At 48.3% G+C, this 12,514-nt stretch overlaps 1 protein-coding gene across 1 annotated transcript; it reads right to left on the bottom strand.

The window, feature by feature from the left end:
• Nucleotides 1–774: 774 nt before the first annotated feature.
• On the bottom strand, nucleotides 775–7,776 carry FZD4 (frizzled class receptor 4). Its single transcript, XM_048841802.2, has 2 exons — nucleotides 7,489–7,776; nucleotides 775–5,397 (listed from the first exon to the last, which is right to left on the bottom strand). The coding sequence occupies exons 1-2, from the start codon at nucleotides 7,759–7,761 to the stop codon at nucleotides 4,069–4,071; spliced, it is 1,602 nt and encodes a 533-aa protein (XP_048697759.2). The 5' UTR covers nucleotides 7,762–7,776; the 3' UTR covers nucleotides 775–4,068.
• Nucleotides 7,777–12,514: the final 4,738 nt, after the last annotated feature.

The following is a 12,514-nucleotide window of genomic DNA, read 5'->3' on the forward strand; positions in this document are numbered from 1 at the left end:
CCCTTCATACTCACAAAGAGGTTACATTCAAGAGGGCTCTTCCCATCAGCTTGAACTCTGGAAGGAAATAAAAATAAGGAACAAGAGAATTTTCATCTCTCTGGATTTAGGATTCTTACACGGTTGGAGCTATGAAACAGAAGCAGAGAACCCCAGGGCCAACCTGGGTTATCCCTAAAAGGCATACAGTGCTGAGAGATTAATACAACAGTCACCTTTTAAAACCCTAGACCGTAAACTCAGTGTATATGTTTGCTTGCTTTAACCTTGTAATAACTCATTTCTTTTCTTAGATAATTAATCCTTAGTCAGTTTGCTACAGGATTGGCTACAAGCTTTGTCTTTGGGGTGAGATCTGAGATACAAATTGACCTAGGGTAAGTGACTGGTCTCTTGGGATTGGAAGCAACCTGCATCTTTGGTGTACGGCAACCAGCTATCACTAAGTCCAGCTTGTCTGGGTGGCAAAATAGACTGTAGTGCCCAAAGGGACTGTCAGACTCTATGATAAGACGATTCTAGTGCTTCAGGAGTTCACACTTGTTACTGGGTTGGTGAAAGCTGATTATAGAACACACAACCAGTTGCAGGTCTCTGCCCTGAGCTTGGCACGACACTCTTCACTTAGAAAGGAAGAAAGGGAGGGGGTGATGGTGGAAAAGCAAAAAACCCACAATGCTTTGTGTTTGCAACAGGAGGATAAAGACAGTTTATGAAAGGAAACTCCCACCCACTCTCCCCCAAAAAAATCAAGACACAAGAAGAATCCATTACTTATTCACAGAGGTTAACAAAATTTTATTTTGATAGAAAAATTAAATAGCAAAGTTTTTTGTACAGTGATAAATTAGAAATTTACAGTACATACATCAATGCAGATATACTTTCTGTACATCTAAAAAATTATCAGTGTCCATTCCCTTCAACAAGTTAGTTTCTCTTTCTGAAGCTCTATCATAAGTAGTTTCGCTTGTACCTGTCTGTCAGACATTTCAGAATCCTGTACGTCAGCACAAAACACCAACTGGGGTTGGGACTGGCGTGAGAGAGAAAGGAGAAGGGATTCGGCAGAAAAAGTAACTGTTGTAAAGTTTTGAGCTCTATAGCCACAGCAACTGCAATTCCAAGGCAGGATTAGTCACACATTGTTTGGTTTTAAATTCATAACTACGTTGAAATGAGAGAAACCGAGTTGCCGATATTCAGTCTTCGTAACTACGTGCTTCAGACTTGATCTAGAGTGGCTTTTCCAATAACAAATGCCCGAACAACTAGAATAGCAAGGTAAATGCACATAGTTAAGTTGTGCCTTTTCAGAGGGGCTTCTGCGGCCCTGGGTCAGATGCTCTGCCTCATTACCTGGAAGTAAATCAGGAAGAAATTCACTGAGCTCTGGTACATAACTGCAAGAGAATTTAGGCCCACCGTGCCTCAGACAGGCACAATGCCTCCAAGGGAGAATGGTCACTATGTGGCTGCTATCCCCATACTATCTGAGTGCCTCACAACTTTCATGGATTTATCTTCCCCTCACCCTGCAATGTAAGGAAACATCATCCTCATCTGACTCACTTTCAGATGTCACTAATCACCAGTGCTATCATTCTAGTAAGAGATCTACTGAGTCATGCTCTGAAATTCAATGATAACAGGAAAGGTCATCCCTTAAATTCTGGGATGACGAGGATAAAAGTGTATAGGTCAATCACATCAAATAGCATGAAGTTCAGTGTGTATGAATCCCCGAGCGTCCTTAACCAGTGACTTCACTGGAGGGACTCCTGGATGAATTTGGCGCACTCACTTTCTCGCCTTCACCCCTCAGAATTTAGAGCTAGCTTCTGATTTGGCATCCTCATTTCAATCGTAAATAGATCAAGCATCATGGTGAAGCCCAGCCATCCACAGCTTTCATTCTTGCAAAACTGTTTCCAGACCAGAATACATAGATCCAACAAGGCATTACCATCCAACAGAAGAGACTTGATAAAGGATTGGATTTGGAACACTCAGCTAGTACATAGAGCTGATCAAAATAATGGTGTGTTGTGGGTAGAATGAGTCAAGTTGTCACTTGCTCTGCTAGTGACTGATCCCAACTGCGCAGACTGAAATGAGGTTGTTTTGTTTTTAAGCACATATTTCAACACAGACACAATGCAGGCCTTTAACACAGTTTGAGAGATAGAGGGGGGACCCCTTTCAGGCCTGCCTCATCCTACAAAAGACCACAGAACCCTCAGCTACCACTTAAGTCCACAGAAATTGAAGGCACTCAGCATCTCCCTTGATCAGGCACCCATACACCAGGGGTTGTCAAACTGGGTCATTACATGGGGGCGTCGCAAGCTGTCAGCCTCCAGCCCAAACCCTGCTTTGCCTCTAGCATTTATAATGGTATTAAATATATTAAAAAATGTTTTTCCATTTATAAGGGGGGGTCACACTCAGAGGCTTGCTATGTGAAAGGGGTCACCAGTACAAAAGTTTGAGAATCACTGCCATACACTGAAGACAAAGCAAGATTTTAGGGCACACAGGGGAAGCTACTGGTGGGTCTTTCAAGGGGAGCACTTAAATGCTGCTCTTTATTTAGGTTTACATTATACTTCCTGTTAATCAAGCTGGACTGTGGCATTCATTAGTCTCATGCTCCCTATGAACATGACATGCCAAGGGCAAGGAACCTTGCCACTAACTAGGAAACATATTACTCACCAAGAAGAAGTTGGATTTCTTCTCCATGGAGCCCTTTTCAAAAAGGAAAATGTCTCCATTGTTGCTGAAGTCTGATTACATTCTTACATATAAAATTTTTTTTTTAAGTCACTTTCAGTGACCATCAGTTTGAGCCAGTCAGCTGTACTGCTATGTCATGGCTGGAGAATGTTCTTTTATTTTTAATTGACACACACACTTATACGAATGATCTGTGTTAACATGAAGTTGCCAAGTAACTTAACATTTCACTTTTCCCAGACTGGCGTCTGCATAGATGTAATCACACAGAGTGAAATATATTAAGTCTTAATTGCTTAATGCAATAGGTCTCCGGGGAGAGCCAGATAAGTTTACTTGGAGAAAAACTACATGTTCTGCTGAATAAAGAGTTTGTCCAAAGTGAGCCTTCATTCACTTTCCCTCAGCTGTATATTGCAGTAGGAAGGAGAGCTATTAAAAGAAAAACCCTAAGTTATTAATGCAAAGGAATAAAGTAGTCAGAGTCTGGAAATAGCCAGGTTATCAAAAAAGGATAAAAGGGGGCAGGGAGATAAATGGAAACTATATATGCTGTTATGCTTCAATCTCCCAGTTAATCTACTTCTGATAAAAGAAAGTACTGAGTGAAGCTTCTAAACACATCAAATGAAGTACTGATGTTTTAGAGAGCAAAGCGCGTGCCAATGTAGAGGTTAGTATTAGGTTGTCAGCTGAGCTATACAGCAATCCATCCTAACACCTAACCGAATCCTACAAATTCCCTGTTTGAGTTGTTTTTATACCTGGAAAGCTTCGCTGGCATTTGCATGAGGACCTAATCTTTGGCTGAATTATGCACCGTGCAACACTGATGAAGGCAACAGGCTGTATCGGCTATGGGTCCAATCCTAAAAGGTGCTGACCACATCCCTTAAGACACTGAATTCAAAGGGAGTGATGCTGTCAATTGAAGCTGAGAGCACCCATTGCCTCACAGGATTGGACCCTAACCCAGCCCAGAATTTGGCCCTCATCCTCCATGCACTGTAACATGATTCAGGAAAATCGGCAACCCAAGTAACAAGATGCAAGACCCTGTGGCTTCTAATGACACTAATATATTGCAACCTGCTTTACAAAAATGTGACATTCAGATTTTTCACAGCTTTCAAAGCCTCCCCGGGCTTTTGTATTTTGGGCAGCGTGCTTTATGATTATTCTGTTTTTGAAATTATTGCTTATTCTTTAAGGTTTCTTTTCAGAGACAGATTTTGTACTTTACCTCCCCATACCACCCCAGCAACATTTCTACTGCAAGTGTTTATACACAAGTCCTTCTTGGAAGAGATGTCAGCACAGAGGTTTTGTTTACACCACAGTCTCATTCCCTTTCCCAGGTTTCACCCAACCATCCACTCTCTTCTCTCGTTTCACTTTCCCTGAGTTCACCAGTCTGTTAGAGCACTTCTGCCACGTGTGCAGAGTCTTGGCAGACCAAATCCACATGCCAGATGTGATACCCACCAGCAGAGACATGAAAATTTTGAGCATCTCCACTGCCATATTGGAATCATCCGCTGAATAGCGGAAGATAGCCCAGTTGGAGATTTCATAGAAGTAACATGCAATTACACATGTAGCTGGGACAGTGTATAGAACGGAAAAGACACCAATTTTGACTATCAGTCTTTCCAGCTTGTCAGTTTTAGTCCCATCTTTTTGAAGATTAGACCTGATTTTAAATAAGGCCACTAAACCTGCTGCTATGAATAAAGTTCCAATAACCAAGTAGGTGAAAAGCGGAGCAACGACAAAGCCAGTGAGTGCATCTAGGTTCTGGTTGCCGACATAACACAGACCAGTGAGCTCATCTGCATCTACCAGTCTCATAATCAAGATGACTATGGTCTTCACTGCAGGGATAGCCCAGGCTGCAATATGGAAATAGGAGCTGTGCATTTCTATAGCCTCATGGCCCCATTTGAGTCCTGCTGCTAGAAACCATGTTAATGTCAGAATCACCCACCAGATGGAGCTAGCCATCCCAAAAAAATACATCAGTAAGAAAATTATAGCACATCCTGTGTTCTTAAGACCTTCTTGGATAAGAACAGGTTCTGCTGCCTCTTCAAAATCACAGGATATCCTTTCCCGGCCTACAGTCAGCCTCACAATATAAGCAATGCTATAAATATTGTAGCACATGCTCAGAAATATGATGGGGCGCTCAGGGTAGGAAAACCTGGACGAATCAGTCAGGAAGGTCAGGACTGTGAAGGCCGTTGATATGAAGCACAGGCTAGCCCACACGGCCATCCAGATATCAGTGAATTCCTTAGCTGATCTGCTATAGAGACCAGCATCATAGCCACACTTAAGGACACAGCTCAGGCTTCTTTTTACCCAGATATACTGCTCTGAATTAGATCCCATTGTGTGACACTCTTCTCCTGGCTGCAAGGATGTCTTGCTGTGAAGGGGAACCTCTTCATCCCCTGGACCCTCCATACACATGTGGTTATGGTCATTTTGGGGTGGGAATTTACTGCAGTTTAGACTGTCTGGCCAGGCAAATCCAAATTCTTTCAGAACAGGTTCACATCTTCTTTTGACGGAAAGGCACATGCCACCGCAGGGACCTATTGGGATGTTAATCTTCTCTGTGCACATTGGAACATAGACTGAACAAAGGAAGAACTGGAAGAGAAAAACAATAGTCAAACTTGTGCTTAAAAGAAGATACAAATGGTAGACTATATAGCAAGTTCCCTCTCTATCCTCTTTAACTGTTCAGTTACTTTGCCTAAGTAAGCAAGGAGCAGCATGTAGTAAAGAAACCAAGGGAAAAAATCCTAAAAACCTCAGCCCTTGTTTTCAATTCAAAAAGTGTTTTAAGGCCAAATCTTGATCACTTTACTCACTAGAATTAGCTTTACTGAAGTCAATGGGCCAAATTCACGCAAGGCCAGCAGAACTTAGCCCTAGATCTAAGCCTCAAATTTACAGTTTAGGAGGGCAAAACACCAACTGAATAAGTAATTTAAACTTTAACACAAATATATAGACCTTAGTTTTTGAGACTGCATAGAGATATTTAAAACTTGAAATAAAACAGTTAAAATATTAAGAGCTCATTGAATTAACAACATTCATGGTTGAACTTGGTCTTTGTAAATCGTATTTTCTCTTATAATGAAGTTAGGACAATAATTTGCTCAGTACTTGACTCTTGTAATTCTGGTACACACAAAGCAAATAGATCTGTGTGTAAAACTGATCATTTAAGAAAAATGCCAAGCAATTATTAGTTTGGATACAACTATCTGAAGAAGTAAGTTTGTTATTCAACAATATCTAAGTCATGGGCTAGGACAGGGATCTTGCCATTAATATGGGAGAGCAACTCCTACAGTGAAGTTACTGGAGGGGGTCCTCTTACCACAATTTTATGCTATGTCCCTTTGTTTTTTTATGACAAGTCACACATATGTTCACCTCCTCTGTCCATTATGTCTGGATGCACATTGGTTCACCAGCTCCATACACATAACAACTGTCATCTATGGTTATAAGTGAAGGACTTTATGTGCAAGCATCTGAACTGGAAAGTCATGTCCTTGAAACTGTCTGTTTAGTATACGCTGTACTTTCATGGTGTTCAAGGATAAATATTTTTCTTTAAGAAGTCAGTGAGAAAGTTCACATGCCTTGATCTGTAAAAGTCATATTTTTAATATTAGGCTAAATGACATTTTCAAACCCATAAAAAGAGAGATCAGCCAATTTATTAACCCTGATTTAGGGTGTTCCCTTTAGTCTTCACACTAGTCCAAATTCCTGGGCTACCAAAGGGAACATAAACAAGTACAGCATGCCAATCGACAGAAAAGTTTGGCTTCTTCTCCTAGCTTCTGACTTTGTGTGGAGGTTACTCCAGAAAGAGGACTGGGAACGGGGCTCCTTGTGTATTTACTTCAGTCTCTCAGCAACTGTAAACTGTGAGATTAAATGCTATTGTAACCTTATTGTACCTTCTTATCTGTAGATTCACACCCAGAGGGGAAAGCTAATCTTGAGCCACTTTGCAGCTGGAAGTTTCCAAATGTATCTTTGTTTAACCCTTTTAATAGTTTCTTTTAAAACTTTTGTTTACCCCAGCAGATATTTTCACGCTCTTCTATCCTAGAAACTTGGGCTAAGAAATAACCCGAAACCCGCCCACGGCTGCTCCCAAATCGGCAGCAGGGAAACTAGGTTGAAGGAGATTTACAAAACAAAGGCAAGAAATGCAACAGATTGAAACTTGGGAGTCCGTGGGAAGTTCGCAGAACAAATGCAAGAAGTAAAACGGGGGGGATTCGGGATAGTCCCTGCTGCTGGAAGCGAAACGGTCTCTTTCCACTCTAGAAACCATTAGTTTAGCACCTTAGGAGCAGATTAGGTTGGGAAATAAATGGGGGGGGGGGATTTACAGCATTTAGGGGTGCAGCTGGTACCATAACGGCAGCCCTTTCCCTGCAGTCTGCCCCGCTCGGGTTTGCCCCACGAGAGGGATCCTCTGGCCGCGGCACAGATCCCTGGCGCGAGCGCCGCTGCCGAATGTCACTCGTGCGGGGCTTGCCACGGCGGGGGGCCCGGCGGAGGTGTGGGGGGGGAGACCCCCGCGCTGGCGGCTCCTGGCACCGGCAGGAGCCCCCCCGCACACCCTGCCTCGCGGGCCTGGCGTTCAGGGAGCGGGGCCCGGGGCAGGGAGTGCAAGGGGCGGGCCAGGGCGGCGGCGGCACCCACCTGGAGCTGGCTGGAGCAGCCGTACTGGATGAGCGGGGTGAAGGTGGTGAGCTGCAGCTCCGCGTCCGCCTGCAGCTCGTGCCCCACCAGGTTGGGCATCTTGGTGACGTTGTAGCCCAGGTTCTGGCACATGGCGATGCGGATGGCATCGCAGCGCCGCTCCTCGTCCTCCCCGAAGCCGCGCGCCGCGCCGGGCAGCAGCCCCAGCCCGAGCCCCAGCAGCAGCCCCAGCAGCGGCAGCAGGAGGCGGCGGCGGCGGCCCCGCAGCCCCATGGCCCGGGCCGAGCCCCGCGCTGCGCCGCGCCGCGCGCCCGCCCTGCACCGCCCGGGCGCTGCCCCCGGCCAGACGGGCCCCGCGCGCGGCCGCTCTGCGGACACGGCCCGGCCGGACAGCGCGGGGGCGGGGCGGCCCGGCGGTTAAAGGGCCGGGCGGAGACACTGCCCAGGGGAGGGACCGCGCGGCGCCGCCCCGCCCCCGCCCACGGAGCGACCCACGGGCGGCGGGCGGAGCAGCGGCCCCCACTGCCCTGCCTCCGGGGAGCCATCCCGCCACATGCTCCCCGGTCCTCCCCTGGGGACCCTCCCGCCGCTCCCCCGGGGCAACGCCCCCCCCGTCCTCCCCCGGGACCCCTCCCGCCGCATCCCTGGGGCAGTGCCCCCCGATCCTCCTCCGGAGACCCTCCCGCCGCACCCCCGGGGCAACGCCCCCCCCGTCCTCCCCCGGGACCCCTCCCGCCGCATCCCTGGGGCAGTGCCCCCCGATCCTCCTCCGGAGACCCTCCCGCCGCACCCCCGGGGCAACGCCCCCCCCGTCCTCCCCCGGGACCCCTCCCGCCGCATCCCTGGGGCAATGCCCCCCGATCCTCCTCCGGAGACCCTCCCGCCGCACCCCCGGGGCAACGCCCCCCCCGTCCTCCCCCGGGACCCCTCCCGCCGCATCCCTGGGGCAATGCCCCCCGATCCTCCTCCGGGGACCCTCCCGCCGCACCCCGATCCTCCTCCGGGGACCCTCCCGCCGCACCCCGATCCTCCCCCGGGGACCCTCCCGCCGCTCCCCCGGGGCAACGCCCCCCGATCCTCCCCCGGGACCCCTCCCGCCGCATCCCTGGGGCAACGCCCCCCGATCCTCCCCCGGGGACCCTCCCGCCGCACCCCCGGGGCAACGCCCCCCCCCGATCCTCCCCCGGGAACCCTACCGCCGCACCCCCGGGGCAACGCCCCCCCCCGGTCCTCCCCCGGGACCCCTCCCGCCGCATCCCCGGGGCAACGCCCCCCGATCCTCCCCCGGGGACCCTCCCGCCGCACCCCCGGGACAAAGCCCCCCGATCCTCCCCCGGGACCCCTCCCACCGCATCCCTGGGGCAACGCCCCCCGGTCCTCCCCCGGGGACCCTCCCGCCGCACCCCCGGGGCAACGCCCCCCGATCCTCCCCCGGGGACCCTCCCGCCGCACCCCCGGGGCAACGCCCCCCCCCCGGTCCTGCCCCGGGGACCCTCCCGCCGCACGCCCGGGGCAACGCCCCCCGATCCTCCCCCGGGAACCCTCCCGCCGCACCCCCGGGGCAACACCCCCCGATCCTCCTCCGGGGATCCTCCCGCCGCACCCCCGGGGCAACACCCCCGATCCTCCCCCGGGAACCTTCCTGCCGCAGCCGCGGGCAATGTCCGTGCGGGGAACCCTTCCGCCCCCCGGGGAACTCTCCCGCCACATACCGGGGCAGTTTCCCACCCAACCCCCTCCAGGAACCCAACCGCTGCACCCTGGGTCAATGCCCAATGTCCCCTCCCAGGCCCTCCTGGGAACCCTTCCCCCAGACTCTGGAGCAATGCTCCATTTCCCACACACTGAGAACACCTCCTACCTCCCCTATCGCTCCTAGGAAATCACCCACCTTCCCCCACAGTGGGAACCATCCTATCCCCCAGCACCTCTGGAAAATGCCCCTCTGTCTCGCATCCTCTCCTCTGACTCATCCAGCATTGCCCCATTGGGAACCCTCCTGCCCCAACTCATCCCCAGAACCCTAGGGAAAATGTCACCTCCCCTCCACCCTTGAGACACCCAGCAACCCCCCATTGGGAATCCTTAAGCACCCCCTGTGCAATGCCCCAAACTCCCTTTCAGGAGCACCTTCCAGCACCCCTTCTGGCTCTTAGCCCCCACACAGAGTCCTGGGAAACGCCTCACTGTTTGGCTGCTGGGGAACCCTCATTCACCCCTTTCCCTTCCCCAAGCCTCCCATCCTACCCAGTCTCTAAGCAGTACCGCTTCCAAGATAAGACAATCTACCACCTGGGTAGCAAGCGGCTCCTGCTAATTGCAGTGGTGTATGTGCCTGATAAGATAGAGGGCAGCACAAAGCGGTCATATGCAGTCAAAAGTCAAAGTCAATCCAGTAGGAAATAACCATGTGACTTTAGCTTTTTGTTTCTCTCCCTCTCTAAGAGTGGGACATCAGAATGATGGCAGCAACCTGGCCAAGAAAGGGCTTTTTTCTTCTCTTTCCCAGACCAGCAGGGTGCTGCAAGTAGAACCTACATATGCACGTGAAGATGCATATTGGCCTGGTGGTTGCGCATGTTCAGTAATAGCAGGATTTGTGTTAAAGATGGAAGGAAGGAGCTTCCTTAGCCGACGTCTACACTAGAAATGCTACAGTGGCACAGCTGCAGCTCTGCTGCTGAAGCGCAGACGCTTACTACAGAGAAGGTAGGGGTTCTTCTGTTGTTGTAATAAATCCACCTCTCCAAGAGGCAGTAGCTAGTTCAAGGGAAGAATTCTCCCAGTGACTTAGCAGTGTCTTCACCGGGCCTTTGGTTGTCTCAATGATGTTGCACAGGGATTGAAATTTTTCACAGCCCTGGGTGATGTAGTGAAGCGGAACTAACTTTGTAGTGTAGTGTAGTGCAGCCCCCAAATGATAAACTCTTTGAGGCAGGACAGTCTGTGTGTTCTTTGTGTTTGTATAGTGCCAAGCACAATGGGGCCCTGGCCCACAACCAGGCTCCTAGGCACTGTGGCAATACAGATAATGATAATTAGTAATAATTTCAAACCAAAGGCATTATTCAAAAGAAAAAATTATAATCATCCCTCATTATAATAGCGTATATTCACGGGCAAAAGCAATTTGTTGAGCACCACTTACCGTCAGTGCCCTAATCCTACATTTTGGGCAGAGCTGGTTAATATTTTTCAAACTACAGGTTTGTTGTTATTGTTGAAAAATGCCCTTTTTTCTAACACAATTTTTTAAAATTGTGGATGTTGCCAAACAAGTTTGTGTTTTGTGAAAAATGTGGTGGCTTTTTGGATATTTTTTCTGAATTTTTATCGAGTACTTTGAAAACATTTTCAAAATGATTATTGAAATTTGTTTACTGAAAAATGGGCTTTTGGGGGAGGGGGGGGGCGGGAAATCCCATCACCACCAATACCATAACCATAAGTTAAAAATAGACTAATTTTGGACTCTGAAAATCTTTAGCCATCTCTTCATCAATTATACACAGTAATAAAGAACAAGACTTCATATGCAGAATGTGACAGCCCATTCGTTAATGGAGTGTCTTGCCATGAGCATATTCAACAAGTTCTGTGATTTGCACTGGTTGCCTCTTGGTTTGTGGGGGAAACTTAAGGTGTTTCATTTGACTTGTAAAAGCTCACATTTCTCCCTGTGCTGAACCACTGCAGAGGTGCTCAAGTTAAATCCCTGCTGGTATAGACAAGAGCAAGTTGCTGGCATAGTGCTCTCTGGGAGGGCCCCATAGCTTAGGAATTCACTCTCTCCTTGGTCCAAAAAAACAGGTTGAGTTTGATGACCTTCAGAGCACACAGCACAGCTCATCTTCTTTCCCCGTGTATGTGAAAACTGTGGGAGGGTGGTCAGGGATTTTGGGCTTTTCAGTTATCTTGGGTTACTGACAGTGAGTTAAATTGTACTGCTGTGCTTTAGTTATGTTTGGGTATTAATTTTGTTGTACTGTTAAGTTATGTCAAGGACACCTAGAATATACAGGTGGGTGCCATTTTTGGCATTTGTATAAACCTAAATAAGATAAATAAATAAATGAAATATAATCCTGACTTTTCAGTGGGATGGACTGGATGATCTAGTAGGTCTTTTCTGTCTCTGACTTCTGTGATTGTGTATAAAGGATCATGTCAAAAATAAAGATAAGAGTAGAGAAATGGGCTCAGATTTGAGACCTCCCAGCATTGTTTTGCACCTCTTATGAGTTCTGGTTTTCTCTTTACAAAAATGTGTCAACAATTAATTGATGTTTGTACAGCTCTTTGGAACTGTTTGTAAAGCCAAATTTAAGAGCCCTATTACTGTGTGTGTATGTATATTGCTGTGAACATCTCTAAGTATATATCTTGCTCCCAAAGATGCTCCACTCTCTCTTAAGTCTCCTAGTCACACTAGTCAGTGAAGTCCAGTTAATTTACTGAAGCAGAAGTTAGTTGCCTCTTCTCCTCCTCTGCCGGGTTGTGGATGATGAATGAGAATGTCAGTCACAGCAAAGGTCACAGATATGGCCACTGCCAGGTTTCCTGCAGCAGCTTGGTTGGATCCAGGGTGTTATTACTGCTGCCTTCCTGGTCTCCATCCAAAGTCCAATAAACATGACTGCTAGTGAGAATGTTCGAGTACTGAATGGTCATTAAAATGTTCACATCTAATGAGATAAGTAGTATCTTAACTAGACTTTTATCAATCTAGGGACCTAGATGGCTGCCATCACCATAATAGCTCAGCTCTAGCCACAAACATCAAGAAATGTAGCCTCACAACATTCCTGGGAGGAAGTAATAGTATTATTATCATCTCCTTTATATAGATGGGCAGCGGAGGCGCAATGTGACCAAGCCAGAGCCATGAATTGAACTCAGCTCCTCTAAGTCCCATCTTTACTTACCAGCGTTGTCTGCTGTAATTAAATTTGACTATTTTTCTTTATAATTTCTATAATGCTATGAATGCCCAGGGTGCTTTACAAACATAGAGAAGATACACTCC

This window comes from Caretta caretta, chromosome 1 (assembly GCF_965140235.1).
Source record: "Caretta caretta isolate rCarCar2 chromosome 1, rCarCar1.hap1, whole genome shotgun sequence".
NCBI lineage: Eukaryota > Metazoa > Chordata > Testudines > Cheloniidae > Caretta > Caretta caretta.

Coding starts and splice junctions, on each gene's coding strand:
- FZD4 (XM_048841802.2), bottom strand. CDS start 7,761: ATGGGGCTGCGGGGCCGCCGCCGCCGCCTCCTGCTGCCGCTGCTGGGG. Junction 5,398..7,488: donor GCTGCTCCAGCCAGCTCCAG/GTGGGTGCCGCC, acceptor TTTCTCTTCCAG/TTCTTCCTTTGTTCAGTCTA.